This window comes from Pongo abelii, chromosome 2 (genome assembly GCF_028885655.2).
Source record: "Pongo abelii isolate AG06213 chromosome 2, NHGRI_mPonAbe1-v2.0_pri, whole genome shotgun sequence".
Taxonomy (NCBI): domain Eukaryota; kingdom Metazoa; phylum Chordata; class Mammalia; order Primates; family Hominidae; genus Pongo; species Pongo abelii.
Window position 1 is genome coordinate 1476463 of NC_085928.1, and position 16613 is coordinate 1493075.

At 34.4% G+C, this 16613-nt stretch overlaps 1 protein-coding gene across 16 annotated transcripts in view; it reads right to left on the reverse strand.

The window, feature by feature from the left end:
• Nucleotides 1–16613, reverse strand: part of EPHA6 (EPH receptor A6) — a 965948-nt gene that overhangs the window by 269551 nt on the left and 679784 nt on the right. For all 16 annotated transcript variants that reach the window (XR_008523481.2, XM_063721671.1, XM_063721674.1 and 13 more), the window contains one exon: nucleotides 635–743. Coding sequence is in view for 15 of the 16 variants with exons in the window: in XM_063721671.1 (XP_063577741.1) it covers nucleotides 635–743 (109 nt within the window). In the remaining variant the exon portion in view is untranslated. The remainder of the gene's footprint in view (nucleotides 1–634; nucleotides 744–16613) is intronic.

The window sequence follows — 16613 nt, forward strand, 5'->3', positions numbered from 1 at the left end:
GTAGTCTTTTCTGCCCCTGTTGATATCTAGATAGAATATTTTATCTTCTGGTTCTGATGGGTGGTTCTGATGGGTGGTTCTGAAGGTTCTGATAGGTGAAGCACTTGGACCAGCTAGTCAGGATTCAAATTTAGGTATTTTGTTATGTTAAATTTACTGTTAGTTTATATTTTATTCAAATTACTTTGAAGTATAGAAATATTGGATTTATAAAACCAATTAATATAATTCTAACAGTTTCAATATTTAATTGACAAAATGTTACATTTCTATAACACTAGGTTTATAAAGAGTTTTTCTATAAATTGTTCTGACTTTCCATTAAAATATTTTGTAAGAAAATTATTTTTTATGATGTAATTTGATTATAGTAAAGGAAAAACATGGAGTAACTTATTGACTATAAATTCATCATTCATAGCTTTCAAACAGCTTTAGTCATCTTCAGATCTTTCCATATTCAGGGACCTGTTGAAACAGAGAACTAATGATGGTTCACTGTCAGAGTGGATTCTTCTGGGATCCCTCTCGACCTCAGGTGTGCTTTGTTATATCTAAAAGCATTTGAATACGCAATGTATAAAAAGAGTGATTATTCATAAATCTTGGAAATAGTCTGGTATGTTTCAGTTACCTCCCAGTGATCAAGAAGAATAAAGTGAGGATGACGAGAAGAGTGAATCCGCCAACAGCGGCGGTGGCTATCACGAGAATCTGTCCTTGTTCTGCTGCCATGTCAGAAGCTGAAACAGAGATACAATATTAAAATTTCCCTGGGTGACATTTCACTATTAAAACCATTTTACAATTTAGTTTACACTAGAAAATACAATAACGGATGCCAAGCCCAGTATAATTGGCCTTTATTTCAGTATTTGACACGTATGAAGCAAACCCGAAATAAATGAGTTTTGACCCAGGGCTGAAGAGTTGGGGCCATAACCCACAACATAAACCTCTCCTCTTTCTTCAAAAAAGATCAATAAAGTAGATGAATTCTTAGTACCCCTTATTTTAAGATTACGTAAGTGCTGTAAAACTAAATCAGCAGATAGGCTAAAGAATTCTGTTTTATGTAATTGCTCACTGTATTTCCTCTTAAACACTGGCCAATAGACCAGGCTTTATAGACTGTTTTGACATCTCTTTTCACAAAGTAGAAAGACTACTGTATAATTCCTTTTAAGAATGATGTTCTTTATACTTCATAGAGCTTAATTCAAACACTAAAATTGTGGATTCTCACCTCCACAGCACGAGGATATACATAGTGGGTGCTTAGATGTTTAATCAGCAATAATTGGAAAAATGATATTTAAAAGCTTCCTTTTTTGAAGAAAACACTAGATTATATATGGTAGCAACATGTTCCTTCTTTCACTGATAAAACTGTCTCTTAAAAGCACATGAGCTGCATGTTTTACTAATCTTCCAGGAATCTTTTAACATATATCATTTCAATTAATTTATTAGCACTTCTAATTTTTTGTATTAATAATGCTTTACTCAAATATAATTTTCAATGAGTGGAATAGGCAATTCCTTAATAATAGAGGTAAGAAAACAGAAGCACAGAAAAATTAAAGAAATTGCCCAAGCCCACATAGAACTATGACCAGAATTCAGTCTTTCAGGGTTTTGTCTCATTTCTCCATTTTTTTTACTATAACTTGTAGTAATAATTCAGTTAATCATCAATATTCTAAAAAACCAAATCAATCAGTCTCTTAATGTTCCTTAACTTAAATTAAACTTGTTTTTTATTTTGACTACTGAAAATAAATAACATCTATTAATCTCATCAGTTATTGGAAAAAATTGGATCAAATAAAGTGTATAACTGAGAAGCAAACTGCAGAAATCTCTTAACACAATAACTCATTAAACTTGAGTATTTTACAGCTTCCACAGAAGTAGATCTTTTTCTGGGAATTAAGTATGCAGTATACTATGTGTGAATTCATATCCAGAGTAATAGCATTCTCATAAAAATGACATATCTACAGCAGAATGTCTAAGCCTTAAACACTATTGTCAAGTCAGTAAGAAACCAGTCATAGCATTTTAGAGACTTTTACAAAAAATCTAAATGTAAATAAAAACAAAAGAGTAGAAGTCATTTATGTTCAGTTTTCAGTAAGGGAAATTTATTAAATCTTAGAATTAGAATTTAGTCACTATGATTCAATCAAGACATTTTCACGCAATGTACTACAATGTTAAGTTTTTCACTCATTATCTGTGCAGAGACAAGTTAAATAGTTGCATCTTATCCAATAAAAAATGTACTGAAGGTTTTTTATTAGGTCTTCACTGAATCTCCTAATCTTCAAAATAGCACTGATATCATGGGAATGAATGTTGTGCTCTAAAATGTCACATTTTCTCACTGAAAGTTATTGAATAACAAAAATGTAAGAAATAGTTGTTCTAGAAAACATTATCTTTTTGAAGATAAAGCAGATGGCATTTACCCAAAAAACATTATTTACTTAAAAACTGTTGTATCTGTAAAATATACAGAATAATTCAAGAATTTTGAATCAGGGGCATAAAGTTTCATAGTAGTTAGGTAGCTATAATTTGTTGAGTCCAAAATTCAGAGGGAGATTTTGTAATTGGGTACCTTTTGAAAATCAGATTACTTTTTTATAAAAAATGGTGTTGTTTGACATACATAATTACTGACTAAACTGCTAATTCTACAAATATGTCTCCTTCTGCACACTTGTTATTACATTTATAAACTTTGTTTTAATTAAAAATTTTAATTGGATAACAATCTTAAGTTATGACCCTTTGAAAAATGCATATTCCTGCATAATTGTTTCTTAAACTTAGGAACTGTAAACACTCCTCTGTGGAGAATAAAATATGTTAAATACTCTTATTAGAAAATAAATATGTTAAATACTCTTATTTTCTAATTAGAGTATTTAATGAAACACTATTTTACTGGGAGTAAAATGCTATAGATTATGAGGCTGGGATGATTATAAAAACCTCACCAACATTATCATCTTCAACAAGAACAGTCATTATTTATTTAATAGGAAACTATGAGCGTCAATTCATTATCAAAATTGTCTTCACAATGGTCTTGATAGGTACTAATATCATTCCTAGTTTAAACAGTTATATTACTTTCTCAAGGTTACATATCTTGTCAAGGGAAAGTCTGCAATCCAACTTCTTTTTGCCGATCTCCAAGCCCAAGCAATTGCCAGTACTTCAAACCATCATTTTTCCTAACAGAAGAACTAACTAGATCTAGAGGTTTTGGTTACCCTACAACAATCATAGCCTTGCTTGAACTTGATTTCACGTCTGTAAAATGATAATGTTGAATTAAACATTCTTGTCACAATCTTTCAGAGCAATTGTACTATGATGTTGTGTTACCCATACAGGCTGCAACAAAATAGTGGAAAGAACAAGATTTGCCATATGGAAATAAAAACACTCAGGAGCTTGGTCCTGATAGGGATAATTTTTGCATTTTATCATATTAGTGTTGGTCCATCACAGAGCTCTGACTTCATCTCAGGATAAACTACAAGGCCCTTAACTTTGTTATCAAAGCTGTCTACAAATGGCTCTAGCATATGTCTTCAGATACATCTTATCATTCTCTAAGCATACTGAATTTCTTCCAAGTCCTTCAATGAGCCACACTCTTAATATCTGGTCAATTTCTAATCACTCCTCCATGAATATCTTATCATTTGGGAAGCATTTTTTTTTCTGGTTGTTTGGATTTGCGTAGGTCCCCAGACAGATGTTCCCCAAGATCCTTAAAAGATTTCTACCAATAAAACCATCACATTTTATTGAAATTACTTTTTATAATCTGTCTTTCTCATTTGATTTCAAATTCAGTGAGAGCAGGAACTATATTCACTATGATATCCATAGTGGGGTGAATGGTGACAGCCTTTCCCCCTCCCCTCAAAAAAGGAACTTGCAGGTGTAATTAAGAAACTTGGTTATCCTGGATTAAACAGGTTGTCCCATATCCAATGACAAGTGTCCTTATGAGAGACAAAAGCGGAGAAGACAAAGAGGAGAAGGCCATGTAAAGACAAAGGCAGAGATGAGTTATGCAAGCCACAAGTCAAAGAATAAGACACCAGAAGCAAGAAGAGAAAAGGAAGAAGTCTCCCTTAGAACCCTTGGAGGTAGCATGCTTTTGGTCTCCAGAGCTGTGATATATTGTTTTAAGCCACTGACTTAGTGATAATTTGTTTCAACAGTCCTAGGAAACCAATACAGTGTCCAGCCTACATGGTAGTAAATAGTCCTTTAAGTGAGTGGGTTGAATAATTATTTGCACTGGATGGTTCTGGTAAGAAAAGGTCAGGAGTAAGCCACATTCCCACCCTTCCCTTGATATGTGAGGAAGATTTACCATCAGTGTAGCTATACAATGTACGTGAAGAGAGTGTACCCAACATTAATCAGAAAAATCCAATTATTCTGTGTGCTTGGAGACAATGCTTTCTGGGAGGTAGAAGCTACTAGGGAATTCAGACTGCTACATTTTACCAAGTTGAGTGGATTAAAGCTCAGAAATATGAGTCTAAGGTTAAGAATTTGTTAGTTCATACAATTAATATTTATTGAGCAACTAGTATATGCTAGGCACTAACACAGACACAGGGTATACAGTGATGAACAAAACACAGTTACTGCGCTCATGGATTTGCAGTTCAGTGGGGAAGACAGACACTGAACAAGAAATTATAGAAGTAATTATTGTTGCAAAAGGGAAACTGAACGGTGTTGGAAAAGAATAAGCAGCCTCTGGCAGTGAGTGAGCTGAGAGGGAATTTGGGAAAATGTAATGTGTTGGAAGAAGTAAGAGGAGGAACAGGATGATCACCTCCTTGGCTAGAGATCTCATTAGTTTGATTTATTTAAATAGACACTTAAAGAAACAAATAAGCAAACCATGAAATTATCTGCCAAATGGATTCCATGAAAATACAGTATAGCTACAAATGTCTCTGTTATGAAAACTTGTCTATGGCATTATCCATTCAGTTTTTTCAATCCTGAGCAGAAGTTTACTTCTCGTTAGTTTTGTAGGAGAAAAATGTATCATTTACTCACATAAGTAGCATCTGTTGAAAGCAAACTTGTCCCTAAAAAGAACCACACTGAAATCCATAGTGTAAAATAAAATTTATTTGTGACTCGCTGATTGGAAATGATCCTTTGTTTAATTGTGAGGTTGTATTCTTGGACAAAGATAGATATATTAAAATGATATATTTCATTCTACGATTTGGGAAGAAGTATACTTTCTTAAGAGGAAGCAATTATCCAAAAAGATTTGCAAAATTGTAACTGAGCAACAGCGCTTGGCATAAGTTGTGATGACATTATTAAGTGTGGTTTGTTTCCATCTAAAGAAAAAAAAAGTGAAATGCTTTACTTGGAATCTAAATACTTAAAAAAGAGATTTCATATCTTTAGGAAAGTGTTGAGAAAGGCAATTTGGCTATTTTTAACCAAAGAATTTTCTTCTATGGAGGCATATGATTTTGTCTCCCTGTAATCAAGATTATTCTAGTTTATATTTACATTTCAAAGTAAAATCTGTTATTTGTATTCTGTGTCATTTTCTGTGGAATAGATTTTTAAAGTTAACTCTTTTCTGTTATGAACATATTTTTAAAGTTATTGAAGACAGTAGTTAATACGAATTTTTAAATAAAGCATCTCACAAAAAATGCTGCTCAGTGAAATAAATTGTCTTCATCATTTCACCAGAATGATTTCTTTAAGCATAGCACAAATCTCAACAAAGCCATGAATTGATGATACCCAGTAAATTAGTTTTAAAGTTTATGGACAACCAATACAGGAAAATTCTCCTTTCAGATCATGTATAGAAATCAGAATTGGCTTAACTTTATGAGAATTTAGCAACACATAATGGAGATTAATTAATCTGCACATTCTCAACACCACATTCTCATGCAGACAGAAGAGTATGAGATACAAATGAAAGCTGGGGAAACATATCTTCTAGATGAACATAAACTTGTGACTTTGTAGATGATATTGTTATCATTTGGGCCACGTGGATTTGAAAGCATAGGGTTATCCTTGATTTTGCATTTTCCTACAACTCCAAGTCCAGAGTCAAGTTTTTCATCCTGCCTCTATTACCAGTGACACAGCCTACTGTGAGGCTTCAGCCCCGCAGGAATAGACTAGTTTCATCATTTGCTATTAGGTTGCCTTTCCACAGTATCTCTTCACAATCCATCCACATTATGTGGACAGATAATTATTCTTCACAATAACATTTTAAAATATTGAGAACATTCCCCATTGCCTAGAAGGTAAAATCATCCCTTTCCCATGTCCTATTCTCAGAGATGTTCAGGCAAGAAACCTTGGACTCAGCCCTCATCCAATTCTCTCCTTCGCCTTCCAAGTTTATCAGTCCTGTCCCTTATAATTTTAAAGTATTTCTTAGATTCTTTCTCATTCTCTCCAACTCCCACTGTATTTTCTTAGTTCAGGTACCCATATTATCACATGTATTTGAAATCAGCTAGACAGCAGGCTCAATTATGTGATTCAGTTGAATGATAGAAAGCAAGACAAAAACAAATAAAAAAGATTCTCTAGAAAGGCATCTGACTGAGGTCCACATACTGTAATACAGCTTTGATACCTCACAGTTTTACTTCATATATATTTATTGATTTCCAAGTTCATAAAATAGTGTAGTAGGCAACAGATTAGAAGATAGGTTGGGGAGGCATCTACAAAGACAAAGTTGAATAGAATTGCACACTGCTAGTCAGACTGTTGGAAGAGGTGGAAAAAATGAAAATCTGACACAAGATTCCAAAGTGTACACTAGTCAGGAGCCAGGAGTTTAGGATCAAATAGCCCTATAAAATTCAAGGAGCATCAAATAATTCACTATGTTTTATAACTCAGTACATACATATGATCATTCAATATTAATTAGAAAATACTGAGATAAGTCCAATATATTTTATTTGAAAGGACAAGAGTTTGGGGATGCATGATTAAAAAATATTTGCCTCCAAACTATTATAAAGTTATAAAAATAATACTTCTAAGATTAAACCCTGGCCAAAAACTGAAATTACCAAAATGATTCATTTCCTGAGAGTTTCAGTATTTTGACTCATCTCTACTACAAGCCTCTTGAGGGCAGAATAATATGTTACAACTTTCTATATAACAAGGGATTAGCATAAGCCATACATAGTACAGGTATTAATACATGTGTATTGTTTGTGAAAAAGAGATAAAAATCACATTCTAAATATAAGGATAAAATGCCCTTGGCTAAAGAACAGTTTTCTTACTTGATTTGTGTGTCAATAGTAATGCTTAAACACGTTGTAATTTTACATTACATTCCCTTACATATTTGTATTTTGTAAATCAGTATGTACAGAGGTAAATTAATAGAAAATAATGTGGGTAAATTTCTTTTTCCTAAATATCCCTGCCTAGGCTTTGAAAAAAAGTAAAAATAGTCAACATAGTATTATACTGATACCTTTCTTTTACATTCATTCAATATTTGATGCTATCTACTCAAAGGAAAATATATATAAGATCAGAAATAACAATTTATTCAGAAATAGATTAATAGAAAATAATGTGGGTCATTTTTTTCCTAAATATCCCTGTCTAGGCTTTGAAAAAAAGTAAATATAGTCAACATAGTATTATACTGACTTTTTTTTTTTACATTCATTCAATATTTGATGCTATCTACCCAAAGGAAAAGTATCTCTAAGATTAGAAATAAAAGAGAATAGCAAGAGATTCTTTTTTCTATTCAAGTAAGCTGATTACTGATTTCTCAGCTGGATGGAAACAAACCTCATGGATCATTTCTGTTGAAGCAGAGGCCCTTAGCAGGGATCATACTTTTTTTTTTTTTCAAAAAGTGATTTCACAGCTGTGCCTTCTTCTACTCCTCTGCCACTTCTCCAGAAACAATACAATTCAGTATATCAAACTGTGGCTACACTGAAACACCAAAGATTTTGAGATTCACTCTTCCTGATTACCTCAATTTACTTGTCAGTTAAAAATGCCAGATGACACAGGAATAATTGGAAAATGTGATTTGGGTACAATTTAATGGAGAGGCAGAAGCAGAGGCAAATAGCGCAGCATAATGAAGTATTTTCTGACTTTTTTTTTTTTAAGAGATTCTTGTGTTCATTAATGAATGGTCAAGATGCCTTACCATAGGTAGGCTTCATGTAACAAATTTCAAAGAACAAAGAAAATGATTGAGACATTTAAACACCTGAAACTACGGTCAACATCCTAAATGTCAAAGATGTAATTTGTAATTGTCTGTATTTCATATCATTACTGGCAGTTGAGATAGGTCTTGAGAACATTTTTCTCAAAGAATATTTATATCTTCATGCATATATCTTTCATCCTTTAAAAAGTCTTTTAAGATCCAGTGTAAAATAGGATTTCCATACAAATTTCACAACTTCCCTGGATCACTGACCTGGAACCAATGATGCTCAATTTTAAATACTATTCAGCATGTGCCATAATATTAATAGTAGATATTTGCACATTGGTGAGCATATCTATGCACTTGGGGTTATAGCTTCTTAATATAACAGTTACTGTGGTTTGAGATAAAGAGCTTTGTAATGAAATGGATAATCATTAGGGATCACAAATTTCATAAGTTGTATGAACTGTATAAACTTAGATTTATTTGGAGTCTATTTTTCAAAGAAAAAATATTTAAAGAAAATGATTTTAAAAACACAGAATTATTTAGAAAAACATCTAAATAATTTCTTGAGGAAATTCTCATTCACCAACTCATTATTCACTCAATAACAACAAAAATACCATTTGCTAAGCACTGTGATATAGAGCTTGGGGAGATGAAGAAAACTGAAGTGTGATTTCCTCGTAGCATTTCTCTTTAGTAAGAAAGATAGAGATGCAGATCTTAGTTGTAATACAGAAACACTGGTGCTAGAATGGAAGTATGTGTGAAGGTCACAGGACAAGAAGGGGAGAGTGGTAATCTCCACAGAAAAAATCACAGGAAGGTTATAAAGAAGGTAATTCTTAAACTAAATCTGGAATGATTCGAAGAAATCTGCAAGTCACCAACATGGTGAGTAGATATTGGACACCGCAGCTTGAGGAAACATCACAAATACTACGAAGATACAAATAGCACAACATCTTCAGGAGTTTATATGTACTTTGAGATGCCTGGAACACATACCAATATGCACAAGAGGAAGTTGGAGAGATAGGCAAGGAATAGGTCATAATAATTTAAACTGAAACTGACTCCAGTCAGCATGCTTGAGTTTTTCTCAAGTTACTATTAATATTCAGATTCTAGAATAGGGTATATGCAGATGTTAGTTTAATGAAAATTGCCATTTTTACCAGAGACATAAACTCTTGCAAATACATGAGAATACTGAAGACAAACCCATCAGAGAAGAAAACAGAACTGAGACTGAGACATCATTGAAGACATCGTTGGAGAGCCTGGATTTGGCCTGACCCTCACGCTACCCCTTTGACTTTTCAGTTACCTGAGGCAATAAAGTCCCACTTTTCATTAAGCCAGTACATTTTTGTCACTTGAAATGGAGAGTCCTATGGAATATAATGAACCAAGAGAAAATAATTAGACTGGATGTAAATGCTGATACGGGGCAGGGTGACGCAGGACTTTATATATCCAAACGAGGTATAGTTACTTCTCATTGTTTATTATGTTGCTTGAGCTGAATGTTTTCTATCTAACTTTACTATCGTCTTTTGATTTTGATGATAAACACAGCCTCCCAAGTCTGTTTGCCTGGTAACTGGATGGATAGGATTGGAAGCGTAGGGTGAAATGGAGTGGAAATGTGCTTACCTTTCTAAAACAACCTTTTTCTACAGAATGACTGACATATGTGCCAGGAGATATTCCAATTTATTTTTCTTTAATAGACGGATAGATTTGGGGGGAAATCAGTCCTGTCTGTCCTATATCAATGGGTCTCATGTATCAATAAAAATTGCATGGATGCAAAAACAAAGAATGAAAAAGAAAACAAACGGGCAGACAACATTTCTGGCAAGTTTAGCAAGACAGCATGTTAGAATGTGAAATAATTTGCTTAATTGAAACCTATTCTAATTATAAACTAATTATCACCAAAATACTGGAGCTAAATTCCTGTGGAAGGCTTTTAGTGAATTTTCACAGTTTATGATAACATGAATTTGAGGCTACAGTTGTCCTTTATTTGGCATCAGTAGAACTATTTATGGAAGCACAGCTAACCATCAATGCCAGCTGCCAATTTTTCTTAGCGTTATGGACCCAAGTATATTTCCTTTAGGACCTGCTATTGCTTTATGCCAAAACTCATTTAACCATCTCCTGAAAGTGAGTAAGTTCTAAGGGAAGCTTTTGGATCACTGTTTGAAGCCTGTTCTGAAGAACACCAAACTATTTACCTCAAACAACCTCTAATCAATCACCAGGATTAATTCTGGAGAGATTCAATGGGAGACTACTCTATTTTAAAAAGGCCAACCCCATGTTAGCACAAAACTATGGCTCCATCAATTTTTTCAGCATCTCTTCAATTATTTACACCCTGCTTCTCCTTAAGCCATGTGTGTGAGGTCTCCAAGTTAAATAATTTATATTAGCAGCAAGAAGGTTTTTGGCACAATATTGCCCTACTATTTACTACTATTATTTTGATGAAAATAAGACTGTTTACTTATGCATATTGATTTTTTCACAAAATTTTGACTTCATTGCCTAGGGAATTGAGTTAAGTAAAAAATGAAGCTTAATATTAGGATCTACAAATGTGGGAGTAAATATCTTTCTAAAACTGAAATGAAAGGGAACATTTCCTGACATATCCATTCACCTTGTCATGTAATATAAAAACAGTATTGTGTTTTATTTATTAATTTTTAACTAGTATCTTCACAATACGGCACTGATTTTAGACTACCTGGGTATTTGCTATCATGGCAGGTAGAAAGATAAGCATCTTCCTACATGCCGATGATATGGGTGTAATTTTCAACAACTAGAATTAACTTCAGGATACAAATAATTCTGCTAGTCTATTGCTGCCAGAAAGAATTGAGCATCATCGACTTTATCAAAATGAAAATCATTTTCTTTGGCAGACAAAAGGCAATTGATCAAAACTTCACACAATGAGACAAGATATTTCCATTTTATACAAGCATATTTTTTTTCTATAGCTTATCCAGGAAAGCATAGTGCAGAGCTACGCAGTTCAATATAACTTTTTCCATGGGAGCATTACTCCTCGGGTTTCTTTTTGATGACTTGCAACAACACCTGCTTTGAAAAATTTCCAGGCCAGAATCATCTTTTTTCACAGTATCCTGTGGTGTGGGACTCTGAACTCTCAATCTAGACTATATCTAACAGTGGGGGCAGATTCATATCTGCTCCCTAAGGACAATCTTTGCTTTGCCTGCAGCCCATTTTAGTGTAAACGTGGAGAGGTTTTATTTTTACTTTTGCAAAAATACTGGTTGGGCTTCTCAACATTTATAGCGGAAGGACTTCTCTATTGCTTCACCGTATTTTTGTACCATTTGTATCATCTATTGATATGAAAGTAGAAAATTTACATTCTAAGCACTCATTAAAGACCAACCTCAAAATTCTTAGTAAACATCCTCTGAGGTATCTGTTCAGCCCCGTCTCTGAAAACTCCCTCCACCCACAGGGCAGGAGTTTGGAAGACTGTTCTCCCTGTCTCTGGCACCCAGTCATATGCATTGGATTACTGACAGAGATCTGACCCAAACTGGACCAACCACATTCCCTCTTGCAGGAGTTTGGGATTAGGATTCACAATCAGTTTGGCAATTTTCATGCATGGTTGACACTAAGGGAAATGTGACTTATAAGCCATAGACATATTTTCCTAAATGAACATAGACACAGGTAAAACTAGTCTTTAGAGCAAAAAACAGAGATGAGTGGCTGTGCGGATTATGAATAAAAGCTGTCTTTCTTTTGGAGAATTTTCCAGTTTCTTGTCTCAATCTTTTTTGAAGCCTAGTCTAGGACATTTCTTCATTCCTCTTTGCTTAACCTAGCTCATGGTTTATGTGATATCTGCAATCAAAGGGTCCTATTAGATTATTCTGATTTTAAGTTCCTGGCTAACAGACAAAATTTTTAGAAAACAAATTTAAAAGGTAACTCCTTTCATTTACTTCCTAGGTATAGTTTGTCTTTTAAAGTCTGTGTGCATGGAATGAATTAAGTAACCTTCCTTTCTCCCATCATGGAAAAATCATCTTCAATTAGTGAAACTTTACCTTGGCTGTATCAAAGGTTGTAGTCAGAAAATGTCATGTAAAAACAAAAAACTTTGGTATTTGTTGAAAAAGCTGCTTGAGGCCATTTTCCTCAATGGCCTCTATAAATCTTTCTTGGAACATTTGTGCTTCATGAGTGTATGATAACTTTTCTATTCTCTGGCTGTTACTGGAAATTTCAGAGGCAGAGATGGCACATACATGTGCATCTCTAGTAATGATTATCAGAATGACACTTTGTTCCCTCTTGTGTATATGGACCTAATTTTCTATTTTAGTTCTAATCTATTAAACATTTTGTGCATACATTTTAAACTGCCTCAAATGCTCTTAGGAGGAGGAGAAATGCAGATAAAAAATCACTATTCCTCTGTTTATTCCTCTGAGAAAGCATCCTTATAAAAATTAAAACCAATTTAGATATCTTATTATATATATGGGGAAAGTCATGCTACTTACCGCTTAAAAAAGCATTAGGAGCTATACCTAATGTAAATGACGAGTTAATGGGTGCAGCACACCAACATGGCACACGTATACATATGTAACAAACCTGCACGTTGTGCACATACACCCTAGAACTTAAAGTACAATAATAATTTTTAAAAAATTCATCTTTTTTTGTTTAAAACATGAAATTTGGACTATTCTTATATTTCTCTTATCTCTATTGAGTGACATGAATAACTTAAATTAGTTATATATATGTTTGGGACTATTCTGTTAAACAATAAGTAGTTGTCAAAGATTCACAAGGATTCAAATGCATTCTGAGCTGCAGCACAGAACGTGACAGAAAAAAGAGGCACGTGCCAAAGGTAATTAGAAAGCCCCAAGTCTTTTTGGTGTGTTCCTACTTGGTGCTCTGTTTGTCAGATAACTTGGAATAACTTAGAAAAGAATGGAGTAGCCTTCTTTTCAGTTATTATGCTCAGTAAACAAAATGTGATTTTATTCAAGTTTAAATATTTTCATAACTGTCTATCCAATAATTTGAAAAGTGAAATCCTTCTTCAAGCAAGATATTCTGTGTTTATATTCAAGAAGTGATAACATACCTAATACCTATTCTGAGCCAAAAATATGATTTTCAATATATAGCTAAGCTTGTTTTCGGGTAAGTTGCTTATTTCTGTGCAAGGAAATTCATGAGATGGCTATTATTTTAATTTTAAAAAATTTATAGTGGAGTAGGTGGCTATGAGACATAAGTCCTCTCATTTCCACTTGAAAACAGAGGAGGATTTCACAGAGGCTGTCCTACGAAAGGTCTTTTGCCAGAATTATATTCTACTTCTTTTTTATTATTTCCTTTTTTCTTTACGTAGGTGAGTACCAGCTGATTCACAGCAAGGATGGTCCAAAAAATCATACTGAACTCAGTGGAGTTTCCCTCACAAGAAGGGTGGTAGTTATCATATTAAAAAACACGTTTGAGAGCTTTTCTCTGTTCTCCATAATTCTAAACACTTATGTTAACTCATTTAGTCTTCAAAATAATCATATGAAATGGTAGTATTATTACCTACATTTAATAGATGGAGAAACTGAGGCACAAAAAGGCTAATTAACTTGCACATGGTCACATAATCAGAAAGGACAGAACCAGAATTTACTTAGATAGTCCAATTCTTGAGTTCGAGCTTCTAACCACTGTCCTATGTTGTCTGTTTGCACTGAGACATTTGATGTGTTAAGTGTTTAAAAGAAAAGTAGGCCAACTTCTCAGTAATTTGATTACCATAGAAACAGTAGAGACAGTGGTTCTGGATCTACAAGGTGATATTGCTGGAATGGGCCTAATGGAGGCCCCCTGACTTGCCTACTGTGCTCACTAAGATTTGGTATCTCAGAAGTCAAAACGTGGAGTTTCTTTAGCTGAGTCAAATTGTCCAGAGCTTAAGCCCTGGGAGGTCAACATACCTTGGGGAATTCCACTCCTTCTTTTATGTCACCTACATAAATTAAACAAAAACTAACACCAAAACTAGCTAACTATCTTAATAGTAAATTCATGGGTATAAAAAATAAAATATCAGGAGAAGAATAAGAAAACGATTTGATTGCTTTTATATGGTATCCATATGCAAGAAGGTAAAGAACATTTTTAAACACTATTTTGAAGCTGTTAGAATGGAATTTAAGATTCAAAACTAGTAACAATAATATCAGTATTAATAATCATTTATTGAGCTCTAACCACGTGACAGCTGGATACTCTTCTGTTGTTAAGTACTTTACATGCATTGAATCACTGTATACCCACAGGAACCTTAGAAAGTAGGTGGTATCCTTACATCCATTTTTCCAGATGTGGAAACTGAGGCACAAAGTTGTTAACTGACTTATTCAAAGTCCCATATTTGAGATGTGATCAAGTCAAAATTTAAATCCAAGTTTAAGTAAGTACAAAGCTTGAACTTTTACACAAAATTCCTCTTTGCTAATTCTCTTTTGCAATTTACCTGCGAAATACCTGCCAAATTGAATTGCATCAATCAGTTGCTAACATAAAAATTTTCTTTCTTCTTCCTGCTTGTATAAGTTCTTCCTTTTCTTCAAGACCAAAGTAAGGCCATCCTCCCTGAAGTTTTTGCCAGTTGCCTAGTTTGGATTAGCAGTTAGGATTATGGTGATAGTTAACTTCGAACGATCACGTGTTACTTGTGTCAGATACTGCAGTGAGTACTTTTCTCACATTAGGAGGCAGATACTCCCTATCCTCCTTCTCAGCTTTACTCTTCACCAGAATATCTCTTATTGTCTGTCTTAGATGGGGTTTACTGGGACACAGATTCTGCAATGGAGCTCGGCTTACAGCATGTTTTCTGGGGAGTGACCGCAGCATAAACATATGGGAGTACACACGTGGTAGCTGCAAAGACCTCAGCGGACCCCAAGGAGTGCTGGAGCTGGGTTGGTCTTCTTCTGGGTTGTCTTTAATTGACACAATGGGCATGGGTCTTTGTACATCACATTGAGGAGTCTTGGATTCTGACTGTCCCCAGGCAGAGGGCATGACCCTGGGGCATGCAGCTTCTTTTGGCCAGGGGCAATGTCTGCAGCTATGAGCCTTCAACTATGAGCTTTCAGCAGGCAGAACTCCCACTAGTTGGGTCCTGAAGGGGAAATCTAGGCAACACACCACACCTCTGCATATAAAATGTTTTGCTTATTGTTTGTTGTCTTTCTCATCTCTCTAGAATATAAGCTCCAGGACAGCAGGGATTTTTGTCTATTTCTGCTATAGCCTGAGTATGTACAGAATGGGATCTCAAGAATATTTTTGAATGAATGACTCTACATACAAATGAATACATTTCTAGTTTTCCCATGAGGAAACCAAAACATAAATCAACTACATTGCCTTCCTTAGGTCCCAATACCTGGAGAGTTTCACATTTTTAGAGCAAAGGGAGATAATATGGCATGTTTGCTTTATTTCATTTATGGTTCTAAAGAGGAGAATTCTCATGAGCCAAGAAACCAAGTCCTATGATGCCTAATTGAATGTAGCATTTTTTCTTTCACCAATTAGAATGTACAACTATGTTACTGAGCCTGAGACAAGTGCCTTTGCATGGCATGTTAGTTTTGTTGTCCAACTTTCCTTTGCTAACATATCACCATTACCCCTATGCTATCTAGATTCACTAAGTTTCCCAGATAACTTAATGTCTGGATTTTCTTGAAAGGTTTGACTTAGGATGCCTTAGCTCCAGTTTTCTCAGAAGGTTCTGGTGAGCAGGTCATAAATTACTGCATCTTCAGAAAGTTCACAGACCAAACATGAACTGTCAGAGAGATATATGCAGGCTTAAATGCTGGCAGAGAGCAAACATGTATTAGAATTTAAACTGATGATTCCCAAGGTTCTAGCACCTTCAGTAAGTGAATTTTTTAAGGCTAAAATCGTCTCTAGGGAATTTGGAAGTTATGAGAGCTATAGGAGTGTCAATGAAAAAAGATATTTGGAAGGTTTTATTTTTAGCGTGGTAAAATGAAGGTGAGGAAATAATTAGATGTGTTCGCAGTGGTTTCAGGGAAGTCAGTTACGGGAAGCTCACTGTGACTGGATTGCCTGTCTCCAAAACTACATACAGCTGGAAGAAAAATAAAAACCTAGGAAATTTGAGCCTCAGTAGCAAGGTAAGGATGGCATTGCATGGTCCTCACTAGACACATATCTTGTGTTTCTTGTACTGAGATCATCA